General features: G+C 39.3%; 1 protein-coding gene across 4 annotated transcripts in view; it reads left to right on the plus strand.

Annotated features, from left to right (window-relative positions):
• Positions 1 to 21,631, plus strand: part of LOC122800837 (venom phosphodiesterase CdcPDE-like) — a 358,459-nt gene extending 336,828 nt beyond the window's left edge. For all 4 annotated transcript variants that reach the window (XM_044070144.1, XM_044070141.1, XM_044070142.1 and 1 more), the window contains one exon: positions 20,658 to 21,631. In XM_044070144.1, the coding sequence (XP_043926079.1) occupies positions 20,658 to 20,725 (68 nt within the window). In that variant the 3' untranslated portion in view covers positions 20,726 to 21,631. The remainder of the gene's footprint in view (positions 1 to 20,657) is intronic.
• Positions 21,632 to 21,637: the final 6 nt, after the last annotated feature.

Here is a 21,637-nt window from a genome sequence, read left to right on the forward strand (position 1 = left end):
GTCTAACCAGAAACAGGAAATACTTTCATTTTTATACATTCTATAACTAGTCATGGCCTGCCAAGCTGACGTAACAGATTACCACCTTTTTCATCATCATCTGTTGACCATCATTCCCATGAATTTATGCTGATTTATCAATTTTTATGTGAAACTTCCTGAGGAAAACAACACAGCCTTAATTACTCCTAGTTATATGCATGTTATGTTACCATTCAATGTACTATGGCTAATTCAAGCACAATGCTAGTAGTTCATTTCTCTAATAATCCTTTGTCTACTTTATCTCTAAGTTACTGCAGCTGCACATATTCTCATGGTTCAAAAAGAGCTGATTGTCTAAAATCATTACATTTACAGAGTATAGTATTGTTCATTCATTTGTTCCTGACCTAGCAGATAAGCACCTGCTTCTCAAGTACATTTCCAAAAGGCATAAACATGAATATTGCTGTGCTAGCAGTTACTAGGTCAGAGGGCAACTTGCAAGTTTCAGAAAGCAGACTGCAGTTTTCAAAAAGCATCATTTTCAGTCTCGTATGAAACTCAATTTATATATAACACAGTGCATGAAAAATAGAATGAAAAGCGTATTAAATCATTTGATTATTAATTGGCTTTAAGCATACACACATTAATACATATTTTTCTAATATTTCCCTCCTGTTAATACTTTTTAGTTCTATTTTCAAAAAAGAATAAACAGCTTGCTTCTTTTCCTAACCTCTTCCATTTAGGATTTGCAGTTAAGAAAGTCATTCAGTTTAAACATTTATGAAAGTGTTTCACACTCTAGCAGCTCTTCAAATTCAGTACTTTGATACATAGTCTCAGATACTGATATATCTATGAATTCTTTGATTAATTTCTTCATGCAGGGGATTCCACAACAAACACAAACTTCTATTAGGAGTAATCCTACCCCAATGGCAATCAATATGTTCATTACGATGGAACCCCACCCCCCCAAATACATTCTGGAAAAAGTCTGTCAGAGGGTTTGGGCCTGGTTTGGTCATGGCCAACACTTGCTGAATCACCTCGAGATGATCGTTAATTCCATGCTGATGATCAGGAATAAACGCACAGCATTCTTCTTTGATTAAAGCGCACGTCCCACCCCTCGCCGCTAGGGTGAAGTCAAGAGCCATTCGGTTTTGGAGTACTACAGTTCTCATGGCATTCAGTTCATCAGTTATCAGTTCAAGAGCAGAAAAAGTCACATTACTCATTACTTTGAGAAGTTTTGACAGTTTTTGCAGCTCCCATACTGATTTAACTGCACCATATGCAGGCAATATACCTACCCAGGATATGACAGCATCACTCAAGTCCATGTGCGCAAGTTTGGTTCCCACATTATGATGGTCTTTCCAGCCCACTTCGATCTGTCCCACTGGATTCTCAGGTTTCTTGACAGTTATTTTGGTCACATCTCGGGTATTTCAAATATTTCCCTGAGGCAAAACTGCAGTGTGTCGGATGGCTGGGACCAGGTACCCCAAAAAACAACTGCCAGACCAATTCTCAGGTAACCATTTATATGCTTTTTTACCACACACGAAATAACAGTCCTCTACTTTAGTTGTTACTTTGTTATGAAATGACTGCCCTGCATGAAACATTTTCCTATCTGTTACAGATAACTGTTTAAAAAGTACAGGATTACGTTGTACCTGATCAAGAGTCTTATGCATAGATTTCAAGAATGAGTCATAATCTGTACTACAAGATCCACCTAAATCGTTTGGTTTTCTGTAACATTTATACTGTACTGTGACATTACACTTACTCCATCCAACTTGGATGGTGTCATTTTTGTAAAAACATACAATTCCTTTTTGTGTTATAGGCAAATACATTGTACCTTATCATGTGCTTTAATAGCAAACGTGTCAAAAACCAGATTTTCCCAGGTCTCATTGACCCCTAGGGGGATAGCAGCCATCAATAAACCCCCGTAAGCTGTTGGTATGGCCGTACAGACCCATCAGTTCGAAACATTAAAAGTCTCATCATATACACGTGTAATTGCCTGATAAGTGTTGAAGTTCGGATGCCAGTCTATGTTTGGTTCATTACGTCTAATCAGTTCAACTTTTGTGGCAGGAAAAAGGAGTGGCCACAGCAAAAAGAACAGTGTAATTAGCATAGCTATTAAAACAATCATACAAGTTTTCTGAGGTTGCTCAATGTCTCTATTCACTCTGTACCTGGCCATTATGTTCTCGTTGTACAACAGTAACAAAGTTTTTGTCCAATTCAAAGTTCTTAACCAGTTGACAGTGCGTCAAATGAATCCAGGAAGCTCGCTCCGCGATCTTGACTGCAGTGGGTGTCAACAGTAGTACCTGGTACGGTCCTTCCCACTTCGGATAACTCCAGTTCTTTCGCTTCACAATCTTCACCCAGACCCAGGTGCCTGGGGATACTGGTGCTTCCGATTTCGGTTGTTCTTTATCTGAAACAGAATTTAACTGCAAAAGTTTGTTATTCAAAAATCGCCTCATATATCCTGCAAGTGAACTGTCAGCCTCCTGCTCTGCAGACATGAGAGGTTTCCACTGAGGTGTATAATATGCCCTCCCAAACAAAGTTTCAAAAGGAGTTAATCCTTTTGCATTTGGAACAGTTCTCATGCTCAACAGTGCTAAAGGCAAACAGTGCACCCAGCTCTTCTGTGTCTCGGTCATCAACTTCCTAAGCTTGTTCTTCAACACCCCATTATGCCTCTCTACTAATCCTGCAGATTGGGGGTGATAAGCGCAGTGATTTTTTTAACGATATCCCAAAATAACGACTAAGTTGCTGTACTGTTTGGTTCACGAAATGTGTACCGTTATCACTATAAATCTTTCCCAGTATGCCAAATCTGGGTATAATTTCTTTAACAAGGACCTTTGCAACAGTAGCTGCATCTGGATTTTTAGTTGGAAAAGCTTCCACCCATTTGGAAAACATATTTATAATGACAAGGCAATACTTTTTATTCTCGCATTTATTCAGTTCTATGAAATCCATGCAAATAGTATGAAATGGATACGGTGGTGTATGGAAAATCCCTTGCTTTGGCTTCAATGCCCCTTGTGCATGATGCTTGTTACAAACATGGCATGCTGCACAGAAATTTTTTGTGTAATTTGTAAATCCATAGGTTGTAAACACTTGATTCACTAACTGTACCATCCCCCCTGTTGAGACATGGCTCTGCCCATAGCTCAACAAAGCTGCATATCTAAACAAGTTAGATGGCAAAATTGTTTTTTTCTCCTTGGAGATGTACAGTCCCTTTTCAAGGATTGCTCCTCGTTTTATCCACTTCTGTTTTCTACATTTTTAGTAAGTGTCTGCATTGTTTTTAACATTTCTAAATCTAAGGTCTCAGAGGGTTGTAATTCCTCACTCAAAAGAAAAGCTTCTGAGGCTGAAGCTGCTTGCTTCACAGCTGTATCAGCCCACGCATTACCTTTTGAAATCTTATCCTGTTGCTTGGTATGAGCTACGCATTTGCAAATAGCTACTTTTTGAGGTAACTGAATAGAGTCTAAGAGTTCTAAAATAAATTGCGCATGATTAATTGGTTTACCAGTAGATGTTATCATTCCTCTATTTTCCCACTGCTGCGCAAAAACATGTACAGTAGAAAAAGCATACTGACTGTCAGTATAAATGTTCACCTTCTTACCTTTTGCTAAGGTACATGCCCTTGTCAAGGCAATCAACTCTGCCTCTTGTGCAGATAAATTGTGTGGTAAAGATTTGGCTTCTAAAGTTTCAGTATCAGAAATGACTGCATACCCCACTAAGATCTGTCCTGTAGGACCCCTCCTGCATGAGCCGTCCACATAGTATGTCACCTCGGCATCATCCAAGGGAACATCTGTAAGGTCTTGTCTAGGTAACATCTTTTGCTCAATCTCCTGCAGGCAGCAATGCAGTTTGCCATCTGCAGGGGTTGGGAGCAAGGTTGACGGATTCAAAGTTGTGCATCGTTCAATTTTCATATGAGGTTGGCTCAACAGTATAGTCATACAGGAAAGATGTCTAGCAGGAGAAAGATATGCTACTTTTTCTTGCAGTAAAATAATTGCGACTGCATGAGGCACTCTCAATGTGAGAGGGTGGAACAACACTACTGAGGCCGAAGCCTGCACTGCCATCGCAGCTGCAACTACTGCTTGTACACAGTGGGGCAGGGACCGTGCCACTTGGTCTAACTGTGATGAATAGTAAGCTATGGGCTGTTGCTTGTCCCCATGCTGCTGTGTCAATACTGATGTCATACAACCCTGTTTACAGTCTACAGTCTGAAAAAATTGCTTATGATAGTTTGGTAATCCTAAAACTAAGGATGATGCTATCAGTTGTTTCAGCTTGCAGAAAGCTGCTTCTGCTTCTGGTGTCCATTGTAATAAATCCTGTGCTGCCATCGGCTTTTTGAATATCAAATTGGCCAGTGGAGCAGATTCCAAAGCATAATTTGGTATCCAACTCTGACAAAAATTAGTAGTTCCCAGGAAGGGCATCATTTCCTTCTTGGTAGTTGGTCTAGGTGCTTGCAATATTGCTGTCTTTCTATCTTCGTCTAATATTCTACCTTCTTTGGATATTACGTATCCCAAGTACTTAACTTGTTTTCTCCAAAGTTGTAGTTTATTCTTGTTTACTTTGTGTCTATGAGTAGCTAAAAACTGTAATAATGCTATGGTGTCCTCCTTACATTCTTGTTGGGTGGGGGATGCCAGCAGAATGTCGTCTACATAAAGTAAAATCTGACTACCTCTCGGTGGGATAAATCCCGCCAGGTTGCTTGCCATTTCTTGTGCAAATATTGTTGGACTTTCACAATATCCCTGTGGTAATCTCGTATATGTATATCGATTTCCCTGAAATGTAAATGCAAACCAATGTTGGCTGTCGGGGTGTATTGGTATTGAGAAAAATGCATTACTAATATCTACCACAGAAAAATACTTTTGCTGAGGTATTAAATCATTCAGCAAGGTGTACAGATCTGGCACCGTTGGTGCCCTGGGTATAACTGCATTATTTACAGCTTGCAAATCTTGGACCATACGCCATTCCCCGTTTGCTTTCCTGACAGGAAATAAGGGTGTATTACATGGCGAATCAGGAGATTCTGTTAAGACTCCTTCCTTAAGTAAGGCTGCTATTATAGGTTTAATCCCTATCTCTGCATCCTTTCTCAAGGGATACTGTCTTTTCTGAGGTCTAAATGCTGACTTTGTCATAATAGTAACTGGTCCTGCTGTTCGTATAAGTCCTACATCTGATTTCTCTGTTGACCAGAGAGTCTCTGGTATGTTTCGCAAGGCTTTTTCCTCTTCCTCCAATAAGAGTAATACTCAGCTATTCTCACTAGCCTGTGAGTGCACAGCTGGGTGTGTCTGTGTTATCCAATTCAATTTCTGTTTCTGTACTCCTTGTTTGGAGAGTTCTAATTCTGTCTGCTTTTCCCACCTTGTGACTTTTTCACCTAAGTCTGCCCATTTCAAATCTCTATTCTTAGTTAAACTAACGTGTGGCAATCGATTAGATTTGTAGAGTGCTAAAAATTCCTGGGGCAATGAACAGCTTATTACACTGTTTCCTTCTGTATCCTAGTACAAATTTCGTAACACTAGTCTGTTTGCATGGTTCTGAAACAATTCCTGCTCATATTCTTTATCAGGTCCTGGTCTATTACAGTAATATAGAGTACAATGCAACAAATGCTGTTTGTCACCGTTGAGGGAGGGGGACTTACTGATGGCTATGTTCATCAGTTCTTCGGTTACTGCCTCTGGACCAGTCGTAACCAAGTCCTGGCTGTACCAATAATATGTCTCACCCTCCGGTCGCACTACAAAAGTATCCATTTGTCGCTGTGCTTCCATACCCTGCATGGTTGGAACTATGGCTATGCCAAATAGCTGCATTAAGTCTCTATCCAAAAGATTTACTGGGCATTTTGCAGAAACTACAATTTTACTTCTCTGGGTCATCCCTGAAACAGGGTCTGTTATTGCTATGTCATGGGAGAGTGGCTCCCGATACAGTTGTCCATTAGCTGCTTTCACTAGTATATAATCCGGTGATTCTGAATCTTCCGGTAATTTGGAAGGGTGTATCAGGGTCCGTGAAGTCCCTGAGTCACAAAAAAATTTGACTTCCCTCCCCTCTACCTGTAGTGTCACTTCCGGTTTTGTATCTGCTAAGTAAAGCTCTAGGCTCAATAAGGCTAAGTCCAAAATTTCATTTTCTTCAATATCTGCAAATTCATGTACATCCTCTACCCCTTCTATCACATCCTCTACCCTTGCTATCATATTTGCACTTGTCCTTCCCTGTTTATCGTCATTCAGTGATTCCTGACTATCATATAGTCATTCCTCATCTTCCTTATTTTCTGTAGTCACCTTCTTATTTAGCCTGCAATCCCTTGCTAAATGTCCTTTTTTCCCACATTTAAAACATTCACCCTTTTTCTTTCTTTCTTCAAAATCCTCTGATCGCTTGTCAGATTGTTTATTTCCCTGGGTATTCTTCTTACCCTTTCTCCCAGTTTGTACTACAAATACTTCTGACCCATCTTTTGCCGAAAATACTTGAGTTTTCTTTTTCTTTTTACTATTAAAATGTCTCTCTGCATGTCTAGCATATTCAAGTAATGGCTGTAGTCTACTTGTACGATGATCTACCATGTGCTTTGTAATAAAGCTGCTAATGGGAGTTATACTACCCTTCAAGAATGCATTCTTTAGCTGGTGTTCATATGGGGAATCTTGTATCTGGTTTTCTGGCATCTGCATTCCGCAGTGGTTATTAAAACATTCCAATAAACTAGCATAATATCTATCAACTGTTTCACCTTTTTGTTGAATGCACTGATTAATGCAAGTCCAATCAGCCCTAGGCTTCCATTTTTCAGAGATTCGGTCTGTCAGACCCTTCACTCTGACATCCAATTCTGCATTAGTATGTGGGAGTGGTCTAAGCTGTGCGTCACGAGGATTCCAGTCGCCACTAATCATGTGCCAATCTGGACCTACAATTTGTCTGACTACTTTTTCTATTTCTTCTCCATTCAAATGGTAACTCAATCTCATACCCTGTAAGTCTTCTAAAAATTTTCGAAAATTCACTTTTGGATGGGGAATTCCTTCTGTGGCTTTCCGGATATCCTCCGGTGTCCAAGGTCTATAAACTAAAAGAGTCGGATCCTGTCCTGCCTGTCCTGCCTGAGGATTTGGTACTTCTATGAGTGGACATATCTCCTCTTCACTCATAGCCTGTGATTTTCTATTTATTTCGCATAATTCAATCTCCCTCCTCAAGTCACGTGTTCGAGACCTAGTCTCGATAGGATCCCTGACAAACAGTTTCGATGCTGTAGAAACAGCAGGATATAGCGGAGGTGGATCAGCTTGTCCACTCACTTCATATTCTGGTAAGGGAAGTGGAGGGGGCGAAGGAGGGGCCGTTGCTATTACCAAGTTATTGTCTTCTTTATCTAAGAACATTGTTTTTGAATTCTTTATTTTCTGTTCCCTGCGATTTGCCTCCTCAAGCTACCTATGCACCTGAGGGACTCCTAATCGTCGTTGCTTTTTTAATTGACCTTTTGCGTCTGTTTTTAGTTGCCTGACAAGTTTAATAAGTGCGAGTTTATCTAAGTTACCATCGAATTTATACTTGTCAACCCATTTTGTATAATACTTAACATTGTCGGCACACTGTAACTGCATATACTTCGCGTCTTCAGTTAGGGGCGGGTCTCGGGAGCTTTTCGTACACTGATTTCCCATTGTTACCTTAGCTAAGCTGTAAATTGTTACATAACCCTTTTTATCACGTGGTACCACAGTTCTATACCTTTTCATAGTTTATCTAGAATAACTGCCTACCTATCCTGTTTCCCTGATCTATGACAAAAACAGTAACCCCTTTTCCTGTCCCTGATCTGCACATGCAAATCTTCCTGACAAAAAACAGTTCTGTAATAGTCCCTGATCTTAAAACAGAAATAAGGTAATTCCTCCTTACTTGACCCTCCGTGAGTTGATCCACCGGATCGTTGACTCGTCCTCCAATCCCAAATCAGAAACAGTGGCTGGCCGCTTTCGAACGACAATTCAGTCGGAGGTCTTTCAAAACAGAAGAGCCGATTTGGCCTCTTCTCCGTACGGATGCATGCCACCAGGCCCAATTCTGACCTAGGCCTAGAGCGAGAGGTACTTTCCGGTCCGAAGGACCAAACTGTCAAAAGAAAAATATACTTTAAAAATGATCAAAACACGGTAGGTTCAGGTTAAGGCACTTTAATCTTGCAGCAAGGAGACAAAAACGTGCTAATACAGAGTTTGTCTAACCAGAAACAGGAAATACTTTCATTTTTATGCATTCTATAACTAGTCATGGCCTACCAAGCTGACGTAACAGATTACCACCTTTTTCATCATCATCTGTTGACCATCAGTCCCATTAATTTCTGCTGATTTATCAATTTTTATGTGAAACTTCCTGAGGAAAACAACACAGCCTTGATTACTCCTAGTTAGATACATGTTATGTTACCATTCAAGGTACTATGGCTAATTCAAGCACAATGCTAGTAGTTCATTTCTCTAATAATCCTTTGTCTACTTTATCTCTAAGTTACTGCAGCTGCACATGTTCTCATGGTTCGAACAGAGCTGATTGTCTAAAATCATTACATTTACTGAGTATAGTATTGTTCATTCATTCGTTCCTGACCTAGCAGATAAGCACCTGCTTCTCAAGTACATTTCCAAAAGGCATAAACATGAATATTGCTGTGCTAGCAGTTACTAGGTCAGAGGGCAACTTGCAAGTTTCAGAAAGCAGACTGCAATTTTCAAAAAGCATCTTTTTCAGTCTCGTATGAAACTCAATTTATATATAACACAGTGCATGAAAAATAGAATGAAAAGCGTATTAAATCATTTGATTATTAATTGGCTTTAAGCATACACACATTAATACATATTTTTCTAACAGGTACCTGTAGGTAGGGTACAGCATGATGGTAGGTACTGGCAAGGTGAAAATGGTCTTCTGACTCATCTGCTTTGTATTCCATATGATGCTGTGATCCTATAATCTACAATAAAATTACAGTAAACAACATTTGCATTTTCTAAGTGTGCAATTCCTCAGGAGAAATAGTTTTAAAGTTCAACATTATTATCAGATTTGAGTCACTTGCACTTTATTCAAGAAGCCATTAATCCTCCTTCCTGCCTTAAATGACAAGACATGTACCGTCCCTAGTCTCATTATTTTTCTTTAAAGATTAAATACTTTTTTTTCTTATATGATCTAATGTTTCAGTTAAGAAGACTGCTATGGTGTTCTCTGCTGCTGGATTGTAGTTGATTATTTTGTGCCTTGAGTCTATCAAATGAAGACTTCAAGTCAGCAGTAAGATCTCTGTATCATAGCTTCAATATTTGGGGTTCAGCCCCAACATCTAACCATTGTCTTTCTGGGGTATGCATGTACTACCCATGTTTATGTGGGCTTTCTCTGAGCAATTTGATTTCCTTCTCAAAAAATTAAAATTACTTGGGTACTCCACATGCATATACATTATTTACCCTTGCCCTTGTTGCTGAGGTAGGTTGAAAAAGGTACATAATGAGAAACACAATTACCAAATTACCAAATGCTCAAACATTGCATCAGGCTTTGTGCCCACTGAATGGCGCACAGCAACAGTTATCCCACTCCACAAAGGGGGAGCCACCACTGATCCCGGGAACTATTGACCTATTAGCCTGACGAGCCTGGCCTGCAAGGCCATGGAACATACCATCATGGATCTCATAAACAGACATTGGTAACCTCCAAACTGTGGATCCCACCCAGTTCGGGTTTGTGAAAGGCAGATCATGCCTCCTGAACCTGATCACCTTCTTTGAGGCAGTCACCAAAGCCGTAGATGAGGGCTAAGGTGGTTCACACAGCCTATCTTGACTTTGCCAAGGCTTTCGACACCATCCCCCTTTCTGGAATTATAGCTAAACTCACTAAACTAGGTATAAATCCCTACGTCACAAGATGGGTTGCCAACTGGCTCACTGACAAAACCCACAATGTAAAAGTTGCAGACTCCAAATCTGACCACAAAGCATTGACAAGTGGAGTACCACAGGGTTCCATCCTGGGACCTCTACTGTTTGGTATCTACTTCTCTGAAGTGCAGGCTAACACAGAAGGCCTCTGGCTAATGAAGTTCACAGATGACTGCAAACTAGGAGCCATAGTCAAGACTGCAAATGATGTGGACATCCTACAGAAGGGCCTTGCTGAGACAGATGCCTGGTGTCAGAGTCATGGCCTCAAGCTCAATGCCCAAAAGTGCAGTGTCATCCCCTTTGGTAAAAACTCTGTACCCATGAACTACCACATAGGCAGCAATCTACTTAACACCTAATGTGTGATAAGAGACCTTGGGACCCAGGTGGACAGTAGTCTCTCCTTTGATAGTCACATTGCCACAGTAGTCAGGAAGTCCTTTCACATGGCATACCTCATCATAAAAGGGTTCTCATCCAGGAAAAAAGAAGTCATTGTTCCCCTCTACTCGACACTCATTAGACCCATTATAGAGTACAACGCTCCTTATGGAATGTACCTCACAAAACATCTGCAGCAGCTGGAAAGGCCACAGAAGTACCTCACAAAGAGGATTACTGCTCTCAAACAAATGCCCTACACTGACCGCCTCAAAAAACTCCAGCTTTACTCCGTAGCATATCGCCTACTCCGAGGTGATCTCTGCCTAACATATAAAGCTATGTCAAACCCAGAGCTGTTGGACATGCTACACCTAAAGAAATCCCAATCCCTCCGAGCTACATGCTCTAGGGACCTAAACCTTGTCACCACAATAAACAGGACATGCTGGAGGGATAGATCCCTGTCCCAGAGACTTCCCATACTCAGGAACAGGCTACCCATCTATGTCAAGCAAAGTTCTTCATTAGCACTCTTCAAGAAAAATCTTGATGAGTGGATGGGAAATAGGAAATACACCCCGGGGATCATGTCTGTGTTTCTGCTCGACAGTGGCACAGGAAAATAACTTTCTTTGGTGGCATAAGCCAGGGAACCTTGTTGGCTAGGCTTGCGTAGGCCTTTGGGCTGATAGCCTAGTACCTACCTTTGAACCTATGAACCTATAGCTAGATCTAAATAGCTACACACACACACACACACACACACACACACACACACACACACACACACACACACACACACACACACACACGCACACACGCACACACACACACACATATACACACACACACACACACACACACACACACACACACACACACACACACACACACACACACACATGTACACACACACACACACACACACACACACACACACACACACACACACACACACACACACACTCACACACCTATCTATCTATATCAGAGATTTGGGATGCATGGCTAGGCTTAAAAAGGTATATATATATATAATATATAAATATATATATATAATATATATATATATATATATATATATATATATATATATATATATATATATATATATATATATATATATATATATATATATATATATATATATATATATATATATATATATATATATATATTTATATATATATATATATATATATATATATAGATATATAGATATATATATATATATATATATATATATATATATATATATATATATATATATATATATATATATATTAGGTAAAATATATGCCTCCTTCTGATTGTTTATGTTGTGTTCTTCTCTGTTCTCTCACTTCTCTGCAGATATGCTGTTTGACTGGTACTATGAAAGATTTACATTTTCATTAATCATGGGGATGGAAAACTTGAATTATTCAGAAAGGCTTTAGGAACTATTATTATGTTTTATTTCTTGCAGGATAAGAAGTGGTCAATATATGTTTGATAAGACAAGGTCTTATCTGGTTGTAATTGAAAGAGTATACCTCCTTCCTGCCTTGAATGACAAGATGTGTACCTTCTCTGCTTTCATTATTTTTCTTTAAAGATTAAATTATTTTTTCTGTACATGCACATGTTTCAGCTCAGAAGGCGTCAGAGCCATAGCTAGCTGATCTAGTGCCTTGATTTTTCCCCCAGTCTGGTGCCGCTCATGGCTTCTCTCATTCTGCCATGACTGTAAATGCAGTATCAGCATCCATTTCTGAATGCTAATACTGCACTAGCGACACATGGCACACTGAATTGTTCATCCTTGACTGCAAATACAGTACTAGCATTCATTTGCCAATTGCATCCTTGACACCTTGTACTCATAGTGGTTGTCCTCATTGCCTATCCCTAGGCATGCCTCTCTTTGGAAGCTAATATTCTTATCAGAAAATAGATTTTAAAATAAATATCAGTAATACCAGTAATAGAAAATGAGAATAAATGAGAATCTATTTCTCTGAGGTCTAGATTAAAGTAGATGGCCTGTGGCGTACCAAGTTTACAGATGACTACAAGCTGGGTGCAATCATTCAGTCCCCCACCAATGTAAACGTATTACAGAAGGGGCTGATGCAGATGCATGACTGATGCCAAAGTCATGGACTAAAACTAAATACAAAAAAAAAAAGCCTCATTATTTCCCTTTGGCAACGAAGTAGCCCATGCTAGTTATGATATCATACCTCTCAACTGTACAGATTTTTGCAGAATGTCCAGATAATTGGCACATATTTTTGGCCTGTTCCAATGTCTCCCAGGCAAATCACTGGGATGATCTCAGAATTGCAGTCACTAAATAATGACATACATTTGATTTTCAGACCTCAAATCCTTCAGAAAACATATATTAAAACAAATCATGTTACTCTAGCAACTCTCCAAGTTTATAAGAGCAATATTCAAAATACGTCCCTATTTGTACCCCCATGTTGTCAAGCTTTGTCCAGATGTTGTACATTAAGAGATTGAGAGGTATGTATGATATAGATAGCACCCCTCTAACCTCACACCCAGTGGTGATCAAAGTTTAGATTGCTATCAATCTGTGTTCACAAATCTTGCACCACTGGGTTTGAGCTTAGAGGGGTGCTATCTATATCTCTTGGTTAGAAACCACTGTGGTTTCTCCAGTTGTTGCAGGTGTCTGGTGAGATACATACAGAAGGGAGCATTGCACTCAATGTGTGGTCTGATAAGGGTCGAGTACAATGGAGTTATAACCCCTTTAGTCTTGGATGCGATGGTGAGGAAAGTTTTCAATGCTGTACATCTCATAAATAAGGGCACCGCATCCAAGACTAAAGAGGTTATAACTCCATTGTACTCGACCCTTACCAGACCCACAAATTAGAGTACATGCATTTTTTACATGGCTAAGCTTGTAAAGGTCCTAGGGTCATTAGCCTAGTGACCTCCTATGAACCTATGAGAAAGACACATCACATAATGCCTTCCAAGATTATGGAAAAGCTTCCCCTCATAAACAGAAGAAGAAGAAGTCATTCATTAACTTTCTTTAAAATAATCTTGATAAATATAGCAGAAGTAGAGAATGTTTAATATGGGGTGAAACTTACAGATGTCGATGAAATCATCCAGTTCCTTCTTTAAATTTTGAATTATCTCTAAAGATCATTTATGGAAACTGATAACCAAGATGAAAAATACTTCCTCTATGGGACCTGAAAATATAACTGATCACTTAACTATTTGTGCTAAATATGCCCTTACAGATGCACTCTTTAAACCATTTAGATTTAGCTATCGGTTTTACCCATGATGGGTAGTACACTTTTGTGATGATGCTCCTTCATAAGGGTGGCCTTACAACTGACCTGGGTAATTATAGATGTATGTACCTTACAGTTTCATCTACAAGGCTATGGGAAGTACTCTAACTGACCTCATAAACTGTGATAGCAGGAATATTATTATATTCTCCCCCAACGATTTAGCTTTGTGAGGGGTTGATCCATTCTATTGAATATGATAAATTTCTTTGAAATGGTCATGGAAACCATAGACAGTAGCCATGCAGAAGACATAGTGCATCTTGACTAGGTCAAGACCTCTCACACCATTCCCTACGCTGACATCATACAGAAGCTAAATTCTTTAAAATTTGACCTATATATGTCAAAATGGATACTGAAATGCCTAAAATACAGAACCCTCACAGTGTGAACTGCAGGAGTCTCATCAGAAAGTATGAAAGTGACCAGCAGTGTTCGTCAGGGCTTGATGCTGGGACCTCTCCTTTTTTGTCGTTACTACTCAGATCTCTAATCTGAGAGCCAAGACCTCAAACTAGCAAAGTGTGCAGATGACTGTAAACTGGGAGTTATCATTAAGTTACTCCCTGGCACCCAAAAAAAACTCTGCCTAGTAAAGTTTGGTGTACTAAAAGTGGATACAGACTACATGGTAAGAAAGTGTAGTATCATCGCTTTTAGCAAACATCCCTTCCCCTCATCATACTGTATATGCAATATAGCAGTACAAAACAAAAATGTACTCAGGCACCCAGGAGTAGGGATTATAATTTCCTCTCTTTTGATTATCATGTGACAGTGGTTCTCAGGAAATCCTTTTATTTAGCCCAGCTAATTGCCAAAGGAATATCATCAACATCTAAAGAGGTAAACACCCTCTTACAACCAGCATTGATCAGATCAGTTATCAAGTACAATCCCCCTTCAGGATGGATCTCACTAAAGATATCGAACAAATAGAAAGACCCCAAAGGCTCTTAGTAAAAAAGATCACAAGCCTGAAGTTCCTGAGCTATCTAGAGAGGTTGGCACCTATATCCTTTTATTTAGTGTCTTAGAGATTTTTGAGGGAAAATCACTGTCAAACTTACCATGCCATTACAGATGTGGTTCCCCTGGACCTCTCTATCTTTACATAAGTCGCCAGCTCCACTAACACTAGAAGTAGGGACCTAAATCCAGTATATAAACAAAATGCAGTGAAGAGGCATGTTTATAACCCAGCACCTCCCTAATTCTCTGGACTAAACCTCTTCCACATATTAAGCAGTGCAATACAGTGTCTTCTTTAAACATAACCGAGATGAATTGATGGACTTTCATAAAATTCCTCTAGGACTGACTGGTATGATCCCCCTAGAGTGGGTGTAGCCTGAAGGAGAATACTAGGCAAGGTGTAAATGGCATATAAGACTCAGCACTTTTTGAAATTTATAGAATCTACAAATCTATAAATTGATGTGGTTGAATTTAATGAGGAAGGAGAGTTTTTCCCACAGCCATTGACATCTTTAACACAAGAATTTGTCATGTTTCTCCATAAAGTTGATTTTAATTTTTCCCAAGACTGTGTATTCTTTCATGTTCATGTCACCAAGGGGTACCCTAAGCAAAGGGTTTCATATGGTAAGAAATATTTTAATTACTCTTTATGCCACACACAGGTCTCCTAGAAGAAAGAAATATAATACAAAGAAAACAAAGATAATTTCTGTAGTCTCTGGCTATAAGGCAAACTTTGTAGCACTTAGATATTCCTTCATAGGAATCTTAGTACCTTCTCCAATTGTACCAGAAGCTATGTGAGTATGTTACAAAATGGCATGCAGTATTCAGCAATTGCTCTGGAAAGACTGAAAAGGGCTGTACACAAGAGGACAACTATGCCCATGGAATGGCTATTGACCATAGGGAGGCTCAGGTAAGTGACTCCATGGGTCTATCTTTACCGACTGAATCCCCCACCAAAGGACCAATCACAGTACCAGTAGATCACCAGGCACACAGTATTACTGCTACACAGGTTAAAACAGCACTGTCCAAGGCCAAGAATACAGCTTCTATGGGACCTGACAATATCCCTGGCTGCGTTCTACATGAACTACAGAGTGAACTGGCACCTCAGCTGTGTGCCCTGTTCAATCACATCCTCACCTCAGGCTTTGTCCCTACCAAATGGTGCACTGCTACAGTCATCCCTCTCCACATAGGAGGAGCGACTACAGATCCTGGGAACTATCGCACATCAGCCTGACGGGTCTGATATGCAAAGCTATGGAATGCATCATCATGGACCTAATAAACAAGGATATAGGGAATCTCCAAACTCTGGATCCCACACAGTTTGTTTTTTTTGAAGGGTAGATCCTGCCTGCTTAACTTGTTCGAGTTCTTTGAGTCAGTCAGCAGAGCTGTGGATGAAGGCAGGGTGGTTCATACAGCCTACCTTGATCTGGCCAAGGACTTTGATACCATTCCTCACTCAGGAATCATAGAATAACTCACTAAGCTAGGCATCAACCCTTATATCACTAGGTGGGTTGCAAACTGGCTCACAGATAGAACCCGCAGTGTGAAATAGCTGAATCCAAGTCAGACTGCCAACCAGTCATGAGTGGAGTCCCACAGGGTTTGGTCCTGGGTCCTCTCCTGTTTGGTATCTACTTCTCTGACATCCAGGCCAACATGAAAGGACTCTGGCTGACAAAGTTTGCAGATTATTGCAAATTGAGATCTATTATAAACTCCTTAAGTGATGTTTACATCCTACAGAAAGGCCTCACTGAGACCAACGACTGATGTCAGAACCATGGCCTTAAGCTCAATGCCAAAAAAATGTGTCATCATCCCCTTTGGGAAAAACCCAGTTTCCATGAATTGCCACATCGATGGTAGTCCACTGAACACAGAAGGTGTTATAAGAGATCTGGGAACACAGGTTGACAGCAACCTCTCTTTTGACCACCAAATTGCCACTGTGGTCAGAAAGTCCTTCTATATGGCACATCTCATTACTAAGGGTTTTGAATCCAGGAAGAAAGAGGTCATTGTCTCCCTCTACTCTTCCCTCATTAGGCCAATCATCGAGTACAATGCCCCATTTGTCATGTACCTTACTAGACACCTGCAACAACTTGAGAGGCTGCAAATGTACCTCACAAAGAAGATCCTAGGCCTTAACAACTTGTGCTACATGGACAGACTCAAAAAACTCCAGCTATTCTCTGTCTCATATCATCTACTTAGAGGCAATCTCTGCTTGATTTACAAAGCCATGTCTGACCCAGCTCTATTAGAAATGCTATATCTAAAGAAATCCCAATCCCTCTGCACCACATGCTCAAGAGACCTCAACCTCATTGCCACAATCAACAGAACAAGCTGGAGGGACAGGTTCATAACCCAGAGACTGCCCATGCTATGGAATAAACTTTCCATACATGTCTAACAGATCACCTCACTGGACCTCTTCATGCAAATCTTGATGAGTGGATGGGAAATAGAAAATTCACCCCGGGGATAACTCCAGTGGCTTTACTCGACAGAGGCACTGGGAACTAAGATCGGGTGGCGTGATGCCAGGGTAATCCTATGGGCTAGGCTTGTAAAGGCTCCAGGGCCATTAGCCTAGTATACACCTATGAACCTATGACTGGACCGTTCTTCAAAAGCCAATTCATCATACGTAGACCAGTGAATGTTTTTTGTCTCAAAAGGCCAAACGATTATACAGAAGATCATAGCTGGCCAACATCAAGGGAACGTAACAGACTACGTACTTACTGGTAAGTAGGGATAAGGAAACCTGCCCTTTCCCCACTGTAGTGTGATCTTAGAGTTGGTCTATAGAATTAGCAGGGGGCGTGTGGGGAGCAACCCTCCACATAAGGGGGTAGGAGAAGTTCATTGAATCTCTGATGACAAATATAGGAAGGTTGCCATTTTAAGCATTAGAGAGACAGAAAGAGAGAAAGAGAGAGAGGTAGAAGAGTATGTTGTTAGGGGGAGAGGTGAGGGTCCAAACAAGTACTAAACCTTTGTGGGTGTTGTTTATGCAGTGAGTGGGAGAGGTAACTAGCTGGGTAAGGCCATAGAGATTGGTGACATTTTGAGTATAACTGCAACTGATGGACAATGCATACTTCTTGTAGGATATTAAATGTGACTCATGATAGAAATTCTTTGGCGATGCTGATGTGACTTCCTGGAGGAATGTAAATTCTCATTCTGGTTAGGGTTTTGTGGGGGTTTAGTTTCAGCAGAGCACTAATGATATGGGCCTTATTAAAGTTTGGGATGGGGAGGAGAATAGGTAAGCTGTAGACTAATTTTATATTAGATGGCTCCACCTCCTGTTTTTTTGTTTTTCCTATCTACCCTTAGTATGCTGTAACTGTCTGGTGGTATTTCTTCATCTTTATTATGGGGTTTTTAGCCAAGTTTCTGTAATTATTACTATGCCACAAGAGTATTGGGCTATCTATGCATGCAGCTTGGTTACCTTATTGCAGCTGCTTTAGATGTCCAGGTGGAAAATTTGCAATGAGGATGTTTTGAGAGCTTAGGGAGGTGTATTTGGTTTTGTGTTACTGGTGGAGTTCGCAGTGAATGATCTGAGATTAGGGTATATCTCAACATCTAATGCTAACTTGATAGGATATGGGGTGTATTCTGAGGAGTATGAGTAAGAGAGGTTTTTTTTGAGCATATGTTTTTGTTTTAAAGTTTATAGAGTCTGGATCTTAAGTTTGAAGTGATGAATGAAGGAGGTGGGGTAGAGTGATGCAGTTATGGAGGGTTGTGTTACAGTCCTGCTTGTGGTGATAGATTTTGTAGTTGAAAAAGTGATTCTGGTGGAAGACTATGGTTCATATAGATGTGGCTAGGAAGGTAGGTCAGGTGGGCTAGGAAAAAATATTTATCAGGACTGATAGATGATGAAAAGCTATGGTGGAGGAGAGTGTATGTGAGTTTGTGGTAAAAGTTTAATGACAGTTGAGGAGGGAGTTTAGGTATATGCTAATCAGATTTTTGATTTCATTGGTTATTTTCCTAGATGGGTGTGGCTATGCATGAATAACTTTACTGTCTGTGGGGGTAGGTCTGAACTGGGGGTTGAGTAGGGAGTAAACAGAGTGGGTTACAGTAAACAGGAATGTAAGATCCCCAAAACAATCAGTAAAGTGGCCTTGGAGCAAAGATAGGTGCTTCTGTTCAACTAGTAATAAATATGTTCATTATTTATACTTGTATCTTTAGTTTGCAATTTAAATGTATTACTCCACTATTAGTCCAATATCAAGTTATCCAAACTAATAGGTATATCAAACATTAAAAATTGCACTTGTCTGTTTTAGGAGGTTGCTATGGACTTTGGGTTGCTAAGTCCATAGGCTAGACCCCCCACCCCCAAACAAGTGCACCAAAACAATGAGAAAAATTAAGCCCAAAATGCAGGACTACAGCTCAGTGAAAATAAAATACTGGGTCAGAACTGAAAGTGGTTTATCAAGTGTCTGGGGCAAAGGAGAAATAAACATAAGGAAGGAAGACAGTGGGCTGCTAAAATCAATCAGTGGAATTCAGATGGAAGGAGAGAGTACCAATGGAACTGCTGTGGTCTAAGACAATGGAGCAATAATACTGGACAAATTCTTTATTTTGAACTGCAAACATGTTTATAAATAATTTTCATAAAAATATAACACTCAGACATATGTTCCAACTGCAAACTTCACTGTTACATGATTTATAAATCTATTTACTTGCAGGAACACTTCTCCAGAAGAATAAAAAAAAAAAAACATACTTTTGCTTTTTTAAAAACTTAAAAAGGAAGATGGCTGCAATGAGTCAATGGAGACTGGCACAAATACTGGTTTAGAGCTGAATACATTTTAACAAATGTCTGGGGCAAGGAGAAATACATTTAAGGAATGGATTGAGCAAAGAAGAATGCACTGAAGGAAGGGAAACCAAGGGTAAATGCTTTGAAGGCTTGCAGTGCCACTGAAGATGGACAGGAGGAGACAAGTAATTGGAGTTGCAAGAATAGAAAATGTGAAGGAAATATAAGAGAAAAAAATAGTTTGAGTAAAAGCAGTATGAGCAAGTTAAGTGTCAGTTAGGAAGGAAGGAGTAAAAGCTGACCAGCAGTATGCCTGTGGAGGAGGGTTTACAGACTGTAAGACCATTTATTAGTTTATGGTTTATAAGTATATAGGTATGTACTAGACTGGCTGCCTTGTGGGCCATTCAAAGCCTAACCAGTTTCCCTGAAAGGTATTGATTACAGACTAGGGCATTGAAGCACTTGTCTACAGACTAGTCACTGTGCAGGCTAAAATACATGCAGAAAGGACTGGCTACCCAACAATTAAAGTGCAGACGTGATAGAAAATTTCTGTTCAAAATAAATGGTGGGTGGATGGAGCTGACTCAAACTGTCTTTTGAATGAGACTCCTATGTATGTGTGTTTTAGGGATGCTTGCATCGAACCTCTCAGGGCAGAGGTAGACTGAATTTAATAGTAAATTTTCTGAATTTGTTCTGAGAATATAGCCAAAAGGAAAGCCTATTTCAGTTTTATGAAATAAATGTTATCATATAATGCACAAGTAAAAATCTTGTGAAATGGTATGAAAATGTTTGAATGAAAATCTTCCTCTAATTATGGTGTCTTAATATTTCCAGGTGTAGAAGTGTTTAATCAAATTATTCCTCAAATAACTGAGGTTTATATTTCTAAATATGCAATTCATATATCACTGCATTTCATAACTAAGTGGAAGATATGTTATTAAAGGAATATTGTCTGAGATTTTAATATATTTCTTTGTTTTTTTTTTAATCATTTAGGTATATGGCTTACATTCACTGTGTTGATGCTGGTGCTTTCTTACTTGCCACACTGCGTACTGTTCTAAGCGCTTGAAAAATATCTGTGTAGTTCTCTCTCCAAAAAAGGCACTCAACATCTGCTGTACGAAATCTCCTTTATGATGAAATGATGCAAAAACAGTACAGCAGTTTGAAATTTTGTGTCCCACAGATGGCATGATTGAGAATTTATCCCAGTACATTTAAAAACTAATAAATGAGAACTTACTGAATGAATTACCAGTCTCTCATAACTGTTCGCTCATATTTTAATGCAAAAGTAGAGATATATTTTAATTGAAATTTAATAAATTAACTTATTGTTATGGTAGCTTATAATGAATGAGATGCATTGCACATCGTCTTTCCAAAGCAGCAGTGATTAAAAGTAGATTATTTTAACATTTTTAATTATATGTTTCAGTCTGCAATGAACCAGGTTACAGGCAAGCAACTATGCATTTAGATATTCTTATCTCTTTGTTTTTATAAGATTCATGTAAGCATCCTTGTGATACTAGACTTTCTAAAATAAAATTAGTTTGTGTCATAAGAAACCAGTATAGATTAAAAAAAACATGCAGGCATTTTGTCTAACAAATGAACATGCTTATGTGGGGATCTGCATAAAAATATGGATAAAATACTTTTCTGTTAATGTTTCATTGATATGAAATTGAAATTAATGGACCATTTAAGCCACTACTGACCTGACATATAGCAATATTATTTATTAAATATTTGTTTTCAAAAATTATCATTATGTTCCATCTATAAAATAAGAAATTCTTCTGCCATCATCCTGACAGAAAACAGTCTACGTTACTCACAAAACAATTACCAAATACAGAAAAGGACTGGTCTCAACCTTATTTACATTTTCACAAAATGAAAAATCTTGAGGCTCTCATGTATGCTCCTACAACCAGTTCTACTATTTTATGAGTTTATCTTATATT

The sequence above is a fragment of the Protopterus annectens genome, chromosome 4.part1, assembly GCF_019279795.1.
Source record: "Protopterus annectens isolate FY-2018-M chromosome 4.part1, PAN1.0, whole genome shotgun sequence".
NCBI lineage: Eukaryota > Metazoa > Chordata > Ceratodontiformes > Protopteridae > Protopterus > Protopterus annectens.